The sequence below is a fragment of the Aotus nancymaae genome, unplaced genomic scaffold (assembly GCF_030222135.1).
Source record: "Aotus nancymaae isolate 86718 unplaced genomic scaffold, 86718_ANA_hifiasm-v0.15.2.pri h1tg000059l, whole genome shotgun sequence".
NCBI classification, from domain to species: domain Eukaryota; kingdom Metazoa; phylum Chordata; class Mammalia; order Primates; family Aotidae; genus Aotus; species Aotus nancymaae.
Window position 1 is genome coordinate 28,518,725 of NW_026988473.1, and position 14,029 is coordinate 28,532,753.

The window sequence follows — 14,029 nt, forward strand, 5'->3', positions numbered from 1 at the left end:
CTATTACAAAGATTTCCGATATAGAAAAATATTAATATTAGAACATTCATAGCAATTCTTAAATTCTTTTGCTTTTCATTCAACAAATATTTCTAGTTTTTATTTTGAGATGGTCTACCAAATAACCAGATTGTGCTTGCATATTTAACATAGGTAAAATGATTTTGAATGGTTCCTAAATATGGGGGGATATAAAGATTAACTTCTGAAGCTTTTGAAGGAAAGGAATATATCATAACAATCCATACTGTTCTGCAGCATCTACAATCTCTTCAAGGTAATGTAATGCAGCGTTTCAGAGACTCTGGAGACATGATCTGAGTTAGAATACTGGCTCTGCCATTTACCTCCTTTGTGACTTTAGGCAAGTTATTTACTCTCTTGTTATCTGTTTCCTTATGCATAAAATGGCAATAGTAAGAGAACCTATCTCATTATGTCCAGGATTGAATTAATCAATAAATAAAAAGTACTTAAAGCAATATCTAGATCATGGTAAGACCTAAGAACCCACTCTAACTACTGAAAGAGAGGTAGTTAAAAGAGAACCAGACCTACATGATGAAAACAGCATCTTATACATTTTCTGTTAAACTGCTTTGAGAAGAGATGCATGTTTTGTGTACACTCCTTCCCAGACAAATTTATATATGTACACCTATTTCCTCTTTCAATGTTTTGACTACAGAAAGGCATCACTGTAAGATAATGTAACCTGTCCTCACTTATGTATCTTGTAGTATATACTGTTGGTATGAGTTTCCTCCCTTCCATGTTGGAAAAACCCTAATTGTGTCAGAGGGTCCCCTCTCATGAACATGAGTCAGATAAGTCCTTACTGGTATTAATCACCCATAAAGATCTAATGTACTCCCCCGGCCAATGACTAGCTTAGGAGAGGGTATGCAACCCAATTATGGCTGATGAGATATTAGGGAATGTGTATTGGGAAGCTTCTGAGAAGGGTTTTGTTAACCTTTTATTAAGAAAAAACACTTTTTAGGGCTGGGCACAGTGGCTCACCCCTGTAATCCCAGCACTTTGGGAGGTGGGTGGATCATGAGGTCAGGAGATCGAGACCATCCTGGTTAACACAGTGAAACCTCGTCTCTACTAAAAATACAAAAATTAGCTGGACGTGGTGGCGCATGCCTGTAATCCCAGCTACTTGGGAGGCTGAGGCAGAAGAATCACTTGAACCTGGGAGGTAGAGTTTGCAGTGAGCTGAGATCACGCCACTGCAGTCCATCCTGGTGACAGAGTGAGACTCTATCTCCAAAAAAAAAAAAAAGAATACACTTTTCTACTGCAAGATGTTCTCTGATTTGTCATTAATTTCTGCAATGAAAGTAACCATTTTGCAACCATGAGAGGTGGAAAGCCCGATGAAAATCACTGATAATGGCAAAATGGAAAGATGAGCAGAACTATAGTATTGATGATATTGTTGAGTGGGCCACTGAAATAATCAATTTTAGACGCACTGTACCTTTAGACTCCTGTTCATGTGAGATGATGACTCCCATAAGCTATTGTGAGCTGGATTTTGTTGTTGTTACTTGCTGCTAAAAATGTTCTAAATGAGACAACTTTCATGAAAGTCTGTGTTTAACTTTGTGTTTGACAGTGAGTTTCTCTCCAATATGTTGTTATGAAAATTGTCAAACATACAGCAAAACTGAAAGAATTTTACAGTGAACGCTTATATCACATTAACATTTTACTATTTTTGCTTTATCGCATATCTGTCTATCCCTCTTTTGACTTAATTCTGATTATTTCAAAATAAATTGCAGACATCATTATACTTCCTCCTGATATTTAAAATGAGTATCATGGGCCGGGTGCTGTGGCTCATGACTGTAATTGCAGCACTTTGGGAGGCTGAGGTGGGCGGATCACCTGAGGCCAGGAGTTTGAGACCAGCCTGGCCAACATGGTCAACTCTGTCTCTGCTAAAAATAGAAAAATTAGCTGGGCATGGTGGTGTGCACCTGTAATCCCAGCTACTTGAGAGGCTGAGGCAGGAGAATCACCTGAACCTGAGAGGCAGAGGTTGCAGTGAGCCAAGATCACACCACTGCACTACAGCCTGGGTCTAGGTGACAGAGCGAGACTCTGTCTCAAAAAATAAAAAATAAAATAAAATAAATATCATTACACAGAGTTTACTATTTCTTTACAGTTTTTTCTCTTACATTAAAGTTTATATACAATGAAATGTACACAGCAGTACATTCAGTGAGTTTTTACAGATGGATACACCTGTATAATTGAAAACTTTACCAAGATGTAAAATATTTTTGTCAACCCAGAAAGCTCCCTCATGCCTCTTTCCAGGCAAATTCTATTCTTAATGCCCACCCCAAGAGATAATTACTATCTTGACTTCTTACCATACTCAATTAGTTTTGTTCCACCATTTCATTTGAATGGAATCATCATTGTGTATTCTTTTGGGTAAGAGTGCTTTCACTCACCAGGTTTTTAATTAATCTATGTTGTGTATATTAGCATACAGATCCTATAAATGCTTTTTAAAGTATATACTTATATAATTCATTTTCTCTGATGTGATTATAAATTGAATTTTTAATTTTGGTTTCTTCGTATTCATTGTTAAAATATAAATATGCCGAGGCGGGTGGATCATGAGGTCAAGAGATCGAGACCATCCTGGTCAACATGGTGAAACCCCATCTCTACTAAAAATACAAAAAATTAGCTGGGCATGGTGGTGCGTGCCTGTAATCCCAGCTACTCAGGAGGCTGAGGCAGGAGAATTGCCTGAACCCAGGAGGCGGAGGTTGCGGTGAGCCGAGATCGCGCCATTGCACTCCAGCCTGGGTAACAAGAGCAAAACTCCGTCTCAAAAAAAAAAAAAAATATATATATATATATATATATGTATAAATATGTGACATTTTTTGTGTGTGTTTATCTTGTATCCTGTGACCTTGTTAAATTCATTTATTAGTTTTGGGAGTTTTTTTTTTAAGTTCCTTAGTATTTTCTATGCATATGATCATATCATCTGCAAATAGAGGCAGTTTTATTTTTGCCTTTCCAATCTGTTTATTTGTTTATGCCTTATTGCAGTGGCTAAAAATTTCAGTATTATGTTTAATAAAAGCAGTGAGAATAGACATCCCTGCATTGTTTCTGATCTTAAAGTGAAAGCATTCAGTCTTTCACCATTAAATATGACGCTAAATGTTAGGGTTTTTGTAAATGTTCTTTACAACTAGCAAGGATAATATCTTTTATTCCTAACTTGTTAAGAGTTTTTATCAAGAATGGTTGTTGAATTTTGTTAAGTGCTTTTTCTGTGTCAGTTGATATGATCATATGATTAGCATATTGATGTAATAAATTATACTGATTGATTTTCAACTGTTGAACCAGCTTTGCATACCTCCAATAAATTCCACTTTGTCATGGTATATATTTTTGAAATTGTATTGTTGGATTCTGTTTGCTAATATATTACTAAGGATTTTTGTATCAAAATTTGTGAGAAATATTGATCAGAGTATTCCCTTTGTGCTGTCTTTGGTATTGGTATTATGGTAAATAGGTCTGATAAAATCAGTGAGTATGTGTTTCCTCCTCTTCTATTTTTCTGGAAGAGACTGCGTAAAAGTGGTGTTAATTCTTCTTTAAATATTTGGTAGTTTTCTCCAGTGAAACATCTGGGCCTAAAGATTTCTTTTTGAGTTAATAGTTATAGGGCTGTTTACATTGTATTATCTTGGTTGAGTTTTGGTAGTTTGTGGCTTTCAAGACGTTGGCCAGTTTCTCTAAGTTGTCAAATTTATGACTGTAAATTATTTTTTTGTAGCATTCACTTACTATCTTTTTAATAGTTGTGTTTTTGTACATGGTTTCTTTTGGCTCTTTGAGCATATTTAAAATAGTTTGATTAAAAGTTTAATTTCTGGGCTTCCTGAAGTATAATTTCCATTACTTTTTCCCCCCACATAATGGGCTACACTTTGCTCTTTCTTTGCATGCCTTGTAACTTTTTGTTGAAAACATTTTAGATATATGGCAGCTCTGGAAATCAGACTCTTCTCACTTTCTACGGTTCCTGCTTCTTGTCTTTGTTTAGTGGGTCTTTGAACTAATTTGTAAAGTCTGTTGTCTTTGTTGTGTGTGGCTACTGACTTTGCTTTATATTAGTGGCCAGCTAGTGATCGCAGAGATTTCTTTAAATACCAAAAGAAAAAAAATCTCCTAGTCTTTCTAAAAGGGATCTGTGTATGTTTGTTGGGGCACACCTTCAATACTGACACCAGGCAGTTTTCAACTCTGCCTGTTAAAGTTTTCAGCAGATGGCTTCAGATTTCTCTGGTGATATCTTATGTTTATGATCTGGGCTAATTCAGGAGTATTACATTATTTTAAACAAAACCAGAGAATATTTCTAAATGACTGCTTCCTGCTTGGCATTGGGCTCCCCACTTGACTTTGGGTCTTCTTTTTGTCCTGCTTCCCAGAGAAAGTCTGTCTTTGCAGCTCTCCTTGTTGTATCTCCTTGTTTTTTACTTGTTGCTTATTGTTATGGTAGTGGTGGAAGATAGGGGAGGAAGGGCATTCTCTGATATTCTCATTAAACCTTAGTCTTAGGCAAACCTGAGTCTCAGGAAGAAATCTTCATGAGTGTTCTGGTCCCTCCTTCATATGTAATGCTGGGTCTAGCATGTATTATTGCCCCTCCCACAATGAAAGAACTACTGTTGTTTTGTCTTCCCGGTCCTCCTCTTTCCAGCTGCTGCTTGGGGGAGATAAGGAAGACAGGTCTGTCTAGGTAGAATTTTCAGTGATGATTTTTGGTCCCCTTGCCCAGCTGCAGAGGGTTTCCGCTAGTGCTTTAGCTGTAGTTTCTGTTGCCCTCCCTCTTGCAGATTAGGGTTTTGATCTGTAGAGAAAACAGGGAAGGTGGCTTGTGACTGCTCTTCTCCTACACAGCAAGTGCTGCAGGGGAAAGCTTTCATAGAATTTTTCTCCTTTTCTGTAAGCACCTGGTGGATTTCCTAGAAGAAAAGCCTGCTAGAGAGTATAAATCTCCCTATTTCAGGGGCCCCCAGGGGATTCATATTTTTACTGTGGCCCACATTCTACCTTTAGCAATTAAGGACTTTTCACTGAAGCTTCTTTCCAGCCCTCAGTAGCTTATGTCCCAGGTAAGCAAATGTCAGGGTTCTGTTTCTCTAGGTACCTGTCTTTATCCAGATTTTGGGTACTTGATTGATCTGGGACCTCAGTTCTATGATGGACTGTCTATTTAATTTGTAGTTGGTCCAGATTTTTTCTTGTTGTAAAGATGGGAGTATGCTATTTCCATATCTCTCCAGAAAGAGCTGAAACTGGAAGTTTTAAAGGCTGTATTTTTATAGCACTTTTCTTTTTCTTTTTGACTTAGGAAGCAGAAATTCAATATGAAGAGCAGATTAGTAAAATTATTGTGGAGACACAGGAACTTAAATGGCAAAAGGTGAGTGATAACAGGCTTTGTGTCCCCAGCCAGATCTCATCTTGAATTGTCCCCATAATCTCCATAACCCCCACGTGTCGAGGGAGAGACCAGGTGGAGGTAATTGAATCATTTGGGCGGTTTCCCCGTGCTGTTCTCCTGATAGTTCTCATGAGATCTAATAGTTTTATAAGGGGCTCTTGTCTCTTTGCTCAACACTTCTCCTTTCTGCTGCCTTGTAAAGAAGATGCCTTTCTTCCCCTTCGCCTTCCATCATGATTTTAAGTTTCATGAGGCCTCCACAGCCATGCTGAACTGTGAGTCAATTAAACCTCTTTCCTTTATAAATTACCCAGGCTTGAGCAGTTTTTTATAGCGGTATGAAAGCTGACTAATACAGTGAGTATTTTGTTTCTCTCAGATTAGTATTTATAGCATCTATTTTAAAATGTATTCTAATCCTTATTACCAAGTTAATTTTTAAATTTTCTAACATATTTAGGGGTTAGTGCATTATTTGAAACAAAATCTCAAGAAAATCTCAATTAAAACTGTTGGTAGCATTTAGGTTTCCAGAAAACTGAGAATAAAAATTTTGTTCAGGCTTTTTGATACAGCACTGTGAGTAATTCTGAAAACTACCATACTGTGAATTATTTTACATCTGAGAAACACATTGTGCGTTGTAGGGGAGTGAGAATATTTTAAAAGGAATGAAACCTCATAACTAGTATGTTTATTTTCCTATGGTGTTGTTACGTAATGTAACCAAATATTAAAAAATAGTATCAACTCTTATTTTCTCCATAGCTTTATCTGTATTGCAGGACTTATTATAGTGCTTCTCATGCTGTTCCATTAAACTAATCTAAACAGCTAAAAACTGAAAGTGTAATTATGCTGATTTCTGTTCTCATTATTTGGTAATATTGAAACAGGAATTGGGGGTAACATCAGAAATCAGAAGTCAGGTGGTAGTAGATAGACCAAACTAGAAATAATTGGAATTTCGAGGCTAGACATATCCAAAGGTGTGCAGATTATGGGAGTAAAATCAAGGTTGAATTATATGAAGGACAAGTCTGAAACAGATCTATCTGTGGGGGGAAAGAACAGGTAAACATTAAGTACAACTAATGTTCAAATGGATTTTAGAATGTAAAGCTTTATCTTGTTTTTGCATAGAGCTAACAGCATAAAGTTATCACAATCCCAAAGTTAATTGGTAAGTTTAATGAACCCAATTTAATGACCAGCTGCAGTGGCTCATGCCTGTAATCCCAGTGCTTTGGTAAGCCAAGGCAGGAAGGTTACTTGAGGCCAGGAGTTCAAGACCAGCCTGGGCAATATAGTGAGACCTTGTCTCTATTTAAAAAAATACATGTATTAGCAGGATGTGGTGGTGTGCACCTGTAGTCCTAGCTCCTCGGGAGGCTAATGTGGGAGGATCACTTGAGCCCAGGAGTTTGAGGCTGTAGTGAGCTATGTTTGTGCCATTGCACTCCAACCTGGGTGCAGAGCGAGACCCTGTCTCTAAAAATAAATAAATCCAATTTAAAATGTCAAGAACATATTTAGGGTAGTTAAGCTTATTCTAAGGTTTATGTGGAAATAAACATACAAGATTGGCTGGGAAATTTTTTAAAAAGAAGAGAATGAAATGGTCATACTTGATTCTTAAACATAATATAAAGCTGTCATAATTAAAATAGCTTGGTGCAGTGTACATAGTTATTTAGTAGAACACAACAGAGTCTAGAGATAGATCCAAATACGTAAGATAATTTAGTGAATGTTAATGGTGGCTTTGAAATCAATGGGAGGAGCAGATTATTCAATAAATGGTATTAGAGCTGGATTCCATCTGAAAAACAAAAGCCAGATTCCTGTCTTTACCAACTTTTAGCAAAACAAGAATTTTCATATGTTGTTAGCAGTGTAAATTAGAATTGCCTTGTTGCATTCCCTCAAATATCACCAAACAACTTGTTAATAAAGCAGGTGTGTTTATTAAAACTCATTGCAATAATTGAAAACACTACTTCTACAGAGTCTTAGCATTTCAAAAGATGCAAATCAGTATTGGACCATGCAGAGGGTTATAGGCCCTAGGTACAAGTGATTTTAGGCAAATCTTTTAAGGCAGAATGTTGATGGGGATTGGGCAAATTTTGTAGTGTAGTATTTTAGGATTGTGAATGTAGCAACATGAGTCTCTTGAAACTACTCTTAGGAGTAAAATTGTTTGATAAACCAGATGTTTACCCAAATAAACTATTGTCTCAGATAAGTTCTTATGCAACAGTTACCTGAAACAAACAGTGATAAAATTTATTGGTTTTTATAGTTTTATATTTACTGGGCAAAGGTTTACTGTAACAAAAACTAAGTTGTGTTGACACAGGTATTCTCAGTTCTTACTCTGAATAGCTTTGTTATATTGATGCAGGTGGTTTCAGTTCTCAGTCCCCTTTTGCTTCTTCAACCTGCGCTGGAGAATAAAATAAACCATTATTATTTAGTATGCGATCAATCAAGATTTATGCTTCTTGATGAAGAGTCATGATGACATGTAAGGAGGTTTCTGGTGATGTGTGCATGTGTGTGTATCAATTTTTCCTTTTTTTGTTGTTGGATCATACTTTGTTGGCTATGCAACAGTAATTAAGACTCCAGAAATCACACTTCTGAACACACCAACATGGAAAAACACTAATTAAAAGTTTATTATCAGAACTTGTAGATCACGTTTAAGCCAGCAGCCAGGAATACCTATATCAAACCAAGAGAATAGAGGCCATCCCCAAATAACAAACAAATTTCCGTTAGTAACTGGACTCACACCATAGAGTGGCCAAGAATGTAGAGAGCAATATTAAAGATAGGGACCTTTGAAACCATCATGGTTAATAAATAGTATGTTTTACTCAAGGGGCTGGATTAAGAAAGAGGGAAGAAAATATCTAGGAAAATAAAGAACAAAAGCCTGCAAATAGAGGCATTGCAGTCTTTGGCTCTGATTATCTAAATAGGGTGTTAGTAAGTTTTTTACATAAACAGCCATATAGTAAATATTTCAGGCTTTATGGACAGTGTGGTCTCTGTCACAGCCACTCAACTCTGTTGTTACAGTGTAAAAGCAGCTATGGACAGTACTTACATGAATCAGTGTGGCTGTGTTCCTATAAAACTTTATGGACACTAAAATTTATATTTTATACAATATTCAGGTGATTGGAAATGTTATTCTTTTTTGATTTTTCTTTTTAACCCATTAAAAATATAAAAATCATTTTTGGCTCACAGGCCAGATAAAAACAGACTCTCTAGGTCTTGGGTAGAGGCTGTCTTGATTCATACCTCTTGAGAGGTAGCTGTTTCTTTCTGAAGATGTCTGCTTCTGAAGTTTTCTCAAGACTTTTTAGGTTTAAATTTCTTGATGGAATGGCATTCCATGTATTAGTGAAACCTAGTGTCTGTTCATCTGGGAGACATTAATTCAAGGATCTATGCCTGGGGGTTTAGCTACTGTGCTAGCAGTCAACATTCTTGGTAGGATTATTTCCAACATGGTTTCAAGATGTTTGTTTTTTCTCTCTGAGGTCATTTGCAGAAGACACTATCTCTGAGCTTTCTGTCATGTAGAAGAAAAGCCACTTTTGTCTGTTTGTGATAAGACTCTGAAACATATTACATGAGTCCCTGGGAGTACTTTACCACCTTTGTCTGAAGTAAGGTAATGCCTAAAATCAGAGGAGAAGTAGCCAACTTCATAGGGCAAACTCTTAACAAGTTTATATGGTAAAAGTCAATGAATGTAGGGGAGTGTGGACTTCATGGTGTTATGAGTTAGAGGTAACTTTCTTGGTCATGGAAGTTTAAGAGTTTCAGATACAATGTGCTATTACTAGTTCTGTCTACTTTTCCTCAAGTTTGAGGATGGTGGAGACAGTGAATTTCTAAATAAATGACAAAGGTTTTGCAAAGTTCTCTAATGACAGTCCCAATAAAATGAGTAACCCTGTCCTTTCAGATCCTCAGGTTGGAAACACAAAATCAAGCAATTTTCTTTTTCTACTCAGAACTGTTGCTCTCTGGCAAGAAGTTTTAGTTTATCCTGAGAAGATGGAAGCAATGATGAACATATTCAAAACCCACTCTAGGGGTTAATTTTAGGAAATCCATTTGAAAGTGTTAATAGGGACCCTAACTCTTGGATTTACAAGGATAACACTTTTACCAGGACAGTGCTAATGACAGCTGTACACCAGAGACATCCTCAGTATATTAGTAAAATTTCACCACCAGTGCTAATTGAGTATAATGTTCAATATGTCTTTGCTCTGATGGGTAATTTCCTATAAAATTTTTACAAAGTTCCATTGAGGTCCTCTGGTGCCACCAAGTGTCTGTCCTGAAAGTGACTTTCTTTTTGTAATTTATTATCACATTTTTTATTCAGACTCTGGAGCCAGTTGTAGGCATTCCAAAATAGCCTTTTAAAATTTTTTCAAAGATTTGGCTTTTTGGATATCATGGGGGCCAGGACTGTATGTCATAAAGATTAGCTAGGATATTTCCTCTAGCCTTAATATTATCCCTTTTAGTGTGGCCTTATGATAACCATCCCCTAAGGAAGCATTAGAACACTTAAAATTGTTGACTACTTGAAATTGGGATTCCTACTGAGATCAGAAACCCTAATTATTTTTACAGTACCCTAAAATCATGGACTATACCAAAGGCATAGCTGCTATTAATATTAACTCTCTAATATCTTGACATTTGGCAAGCTTTGCTGAGTAAAGTAAGTTCTGTCATCTGGGCTGATTTAACCTCTGGTAAGGAGTCATGATTTAGGGATCAGTTGAGACTGTTGCAGTGTATCCTGCCTGATATTTTTCCTATTTCAGTTTCAAAAATGACCTGTCAACAAACAAGATTACAAGCAGATTTAATCTGGGGGCAGTTTCTGATAAATCTGTTTGAAGCATAGTTATTGCTCAGACAGAGACTAAATTGTCATGGATTTCCTTTTCTTTGGGTAATGGAAAAGCAGTACCAGGCTTTTTGTTAATCTTGTCCGTGAGTAACATTTATTAGAAATAGAGATCAAAGAGATACACATTATATACGAAGTTATTGATTATCAAAATATTTCTTGAAAGAAAGTTTACTAGGTGTTCTGTTCAATAATCTGTTCACCTTAACAAAAATCAACTCAAGATGGATTAAAGGCTTAAATCTAAGACCTGAAACTATAAAAATTCTAGAATATGACTTGGGAAAAACCCTTCTAGATATTGGCTTAGGCAAAGATTTCATGACAAGAACCCAAAGTTATTTTTAAGCCACAAAACTCTTGTTCATGTTTAAGTTCCTGAGGGAGAGGTTCCATTATTGAGGATGTAAGTTATATAGAGATGGGGTGATTTCAGAAATGTTTGGAACCTAGTGTCTGAAGTAGCCAGTGAAACCCAAAAAAACTCTTGTCTCTTGGTAACCAGCCTTAGAAAGTATTGAATGGTTTATAATTCATCAGGAGTGATAAATTTACCCCTTGAGATAAATCATACCCTAAATAGTGTGCTTTGTTCTGACAAACTTCTAAACTTTTTTTTGAAACTTTCATGACCTTGCTAAAACAGTAAGTTGATAAATGGAATAAGTCTTACAACTCTCCTCATCTTTAGAACACAGAAAAAAACGTGTCCCCATGTTATACAAGTGTAATGTTACAGGGAAGTTTAATATCCTTAAGATTCTTCAGTAAATCCCTGAGGCATCGCTGTCCAGGTAAATTTTTGACTTTCCCAGGAAAAAACAAATAGGTATTGACTATCTTGATCTAAAGGAACACTGTATAAAGCACAACACATATCTATAGTGGTTAAAAAAAAAAAAAAAGGTAGCTTCAAGTAGCACTGAAGATAACATAGTACTTGGGCTCAGTAGTACAAAGAAGTGGGTACAATGTTTATTTTATTTATGGTCTTAAGGTATTGAACAAATCTTTATCTCATTCATTGGGTTTTTTGACTGTAAAACAACAGTGATCAAAGGCTGACTCATTTTTACTGTGCCTATTTTTATACTAGTCCTACTCATAAGGTATGACTCATCTTTTCTTGATTAGGCCTTTGGACTATTGGCTTTAGTTCTTCTTAAGCATCTGGTTTTAGAGGTATTTTATAAACATAGATGAGGTTTATTTAGATGGGTAGATCTGAACCTTACTGCCAATGTCAGTAAAACTTTTTGCCCACAAAGGTGCCACTTCATGAAGATCTTTAATTTGGTTTGATCATACACAAAGGTACCAGTAAGTCAACATCCAAATTAGCTATGATCTGATTATGAACAAGAAAGTTGTCAGTGATCTGAGGGGGAAAAAAAAGGAAAAAAAAAAAAAACAGGAGGGAACTTAATTTTGCAATTCTTTTTATATAATAAATCCCTGTCTTTTAATTTGATGGGCATGATGTCATAAAGGAAAATAATATTTCTCATTTTGAGATCCAAGGTTAGCAGTTACAGACTGAAACAGGGAGAATATCTGTGGATTATTTGAGATACCCCTATCTGAGTAGCTCATTGACTCCAAGGGAAAGGTTACTTTTAATATTTAGAGAACTTTCTCTTTGCAAGTTTGAGAATAAAATAAGAAGTTGAATACCTGATTTCTCCCTGAGCAGTGTCATTGATTTGCCCACTGATTTTTTTCCTTTATTTTCTTAGCTAGACCATGACAATTATTTTTCTATGTACTTTCTGCATAGAAGTATTTACAGGTGTCTTTACCAAGAGGCACTGTCCTCTGGTGCTTGATGACTGTAATGGGAGCATTTAGTTATTTTATCTGTGAAGCCATTAGTTTATTTTATTTGTATTCTAAGCCTTTTTTGAAGATACAGATTTCGAGATCTGGTAGTGGACCTATTTCCCATTACAAATTTGTTACATATTAAAATTCCTTGCTTCTGTATTTAAGGCTATTCACAAAAAGTGAGGAAAGAGCTGGAGGTCACATCTTCAGAATCTACTCCTCAAGGAACCTATCCCTGAAGTCTTTAATGGACTCATTCTTTCCTTCCTTCCTTGCAGATGTGGTTACAGTCAACTTTATTTTCACAGGAAGAACTTTAGGGATAGCCTCTGAAAGATTTAGTCAAACATCTACAGCTTTTCTAAATCTGTCTGGTTTCCTGAATGGTTTGAGACTTCCTAAGTCATTCTTGGGATGTTCTCACTTTGCCTTTTTCATTCATTTTTTTTCAGCTGTTATAGATCTGGGAACAGACAATATTATTTTTTAAAATTAGCTTTGGGAATTAAAGTATTTTTAATTACCAACTGCAGGAAAAAGTTGTGTGAGAATAAAAACTAATCGGCGTACTATATGGTTCAACATTGAATAATAATTACATAATCTTAACAGTGTAAATGCTATTAGTTTAAGCCACAATTTTGATATAACTCTGTTGGAAGAATAGGGAGGGAGATGTGGGATAATAGTTATATAAGAAAGTTAAACTTCCAAGTATCATAATAGTGTCACAGAATTCTTTAGGTGTCACTTTACAAGCCAGAAACCTCTGTGGCTGGCGGTGCCTCTGCTTGAGTTCTGCTCGCACCTGCTGGACTTGTTCTGTTCACTTGGTCTGGCAGGCTGCACTCAACTCGCACTACTGGCCCAGATCCCACTCCCGCCAAGAGCGAGCCAGGAACATGGTGGCAAGGGGTTTATGAACGAGCAGGCGTGGGGTCCAGCCACTGTGCACAGCCAGGCACACTGGCTGCTTTGGCAGGACAGGCAGCTCCAGGTGCTGTCACGGTGCCAGCTCTGTGTGAGGCTGCAACTGGACAGACATACTACAAGCGGCTTCCACTGCAGGCACCAGTGTCTGGATGAAGGGAATGTGGTGGTATGCAAAAGCTTAGAGACGCCAGGAACCGTGGAGCCCCAAAGAGGGTGTTACCACTGCTCACAGCTCTTGCTTGGGGAGCCCTGAGGTCTGGGTTCCCAGAAGGGCTGCAGCTTTTCTCTTCCTCTCATCACCTGCAGTGTGGCAAGTGGTGGGGTGTGTTTCAGCCTGTTTGTGTCACAGCTCTTTCAGTCCCTCTGCCCTGCTCCAGCCCATGGCTCCTGGGCTGGTTTAGCCCCACCGCTGTTTCCAGTTGCATGGTGTGACCACCCAGCACTGGCAGAGCCTAGGAGAGCTATAGCATTACAGCCCCTTCCTTTAGCTCCCACCTGCAGCTTGGCAAGCCCACCAGGAACAGCTTTTTTTGCTTCTGCCGTTTGGTGGGTTCTGAGTTCTTGTCCCACATCCAGGAAGAATGAGGTTATACTGACAACTGGAGGGTGAGCAAGGCAGAGAAGAGCTTTATTGGATGACCAAACAGCTCTGAGTGGAGAGGAGACCTGAAGTGGGCAGCTCCTATCTGCAGGCAGATAGTGCAGATGAGTGTCTGAGTCTGGCTGAGTCCAGGGTTTTTATGGACTTACAGAGTGGAGGAAGTGTGTACTGATTGTTCCGTGGGTAGGTCCAG

General features: G+C 37.4%; 1 protein-coding gene across 1 annotated transcript in view; it reads left to right on the forward strand.

The window, feature by feature from the left end:
• Positions 1–14,029, forward strand: part of CCDC73 (coiled-coil domain containing 73) — a 162,219-nt gene that overhangs the window by 48,217 nt on the left and 99,973 nt on the right. The window contains exon 3 of the mRNA XM_064365053.1: positions 5,426–5,497. Within this exon, the coding sequence (XP_064221123.1) occupies positions 5,426–5,497 (72 nt within the window). The remainder of the gene's footprint in view (positions 1–5,425; positions 5,498–14,029) is intronic.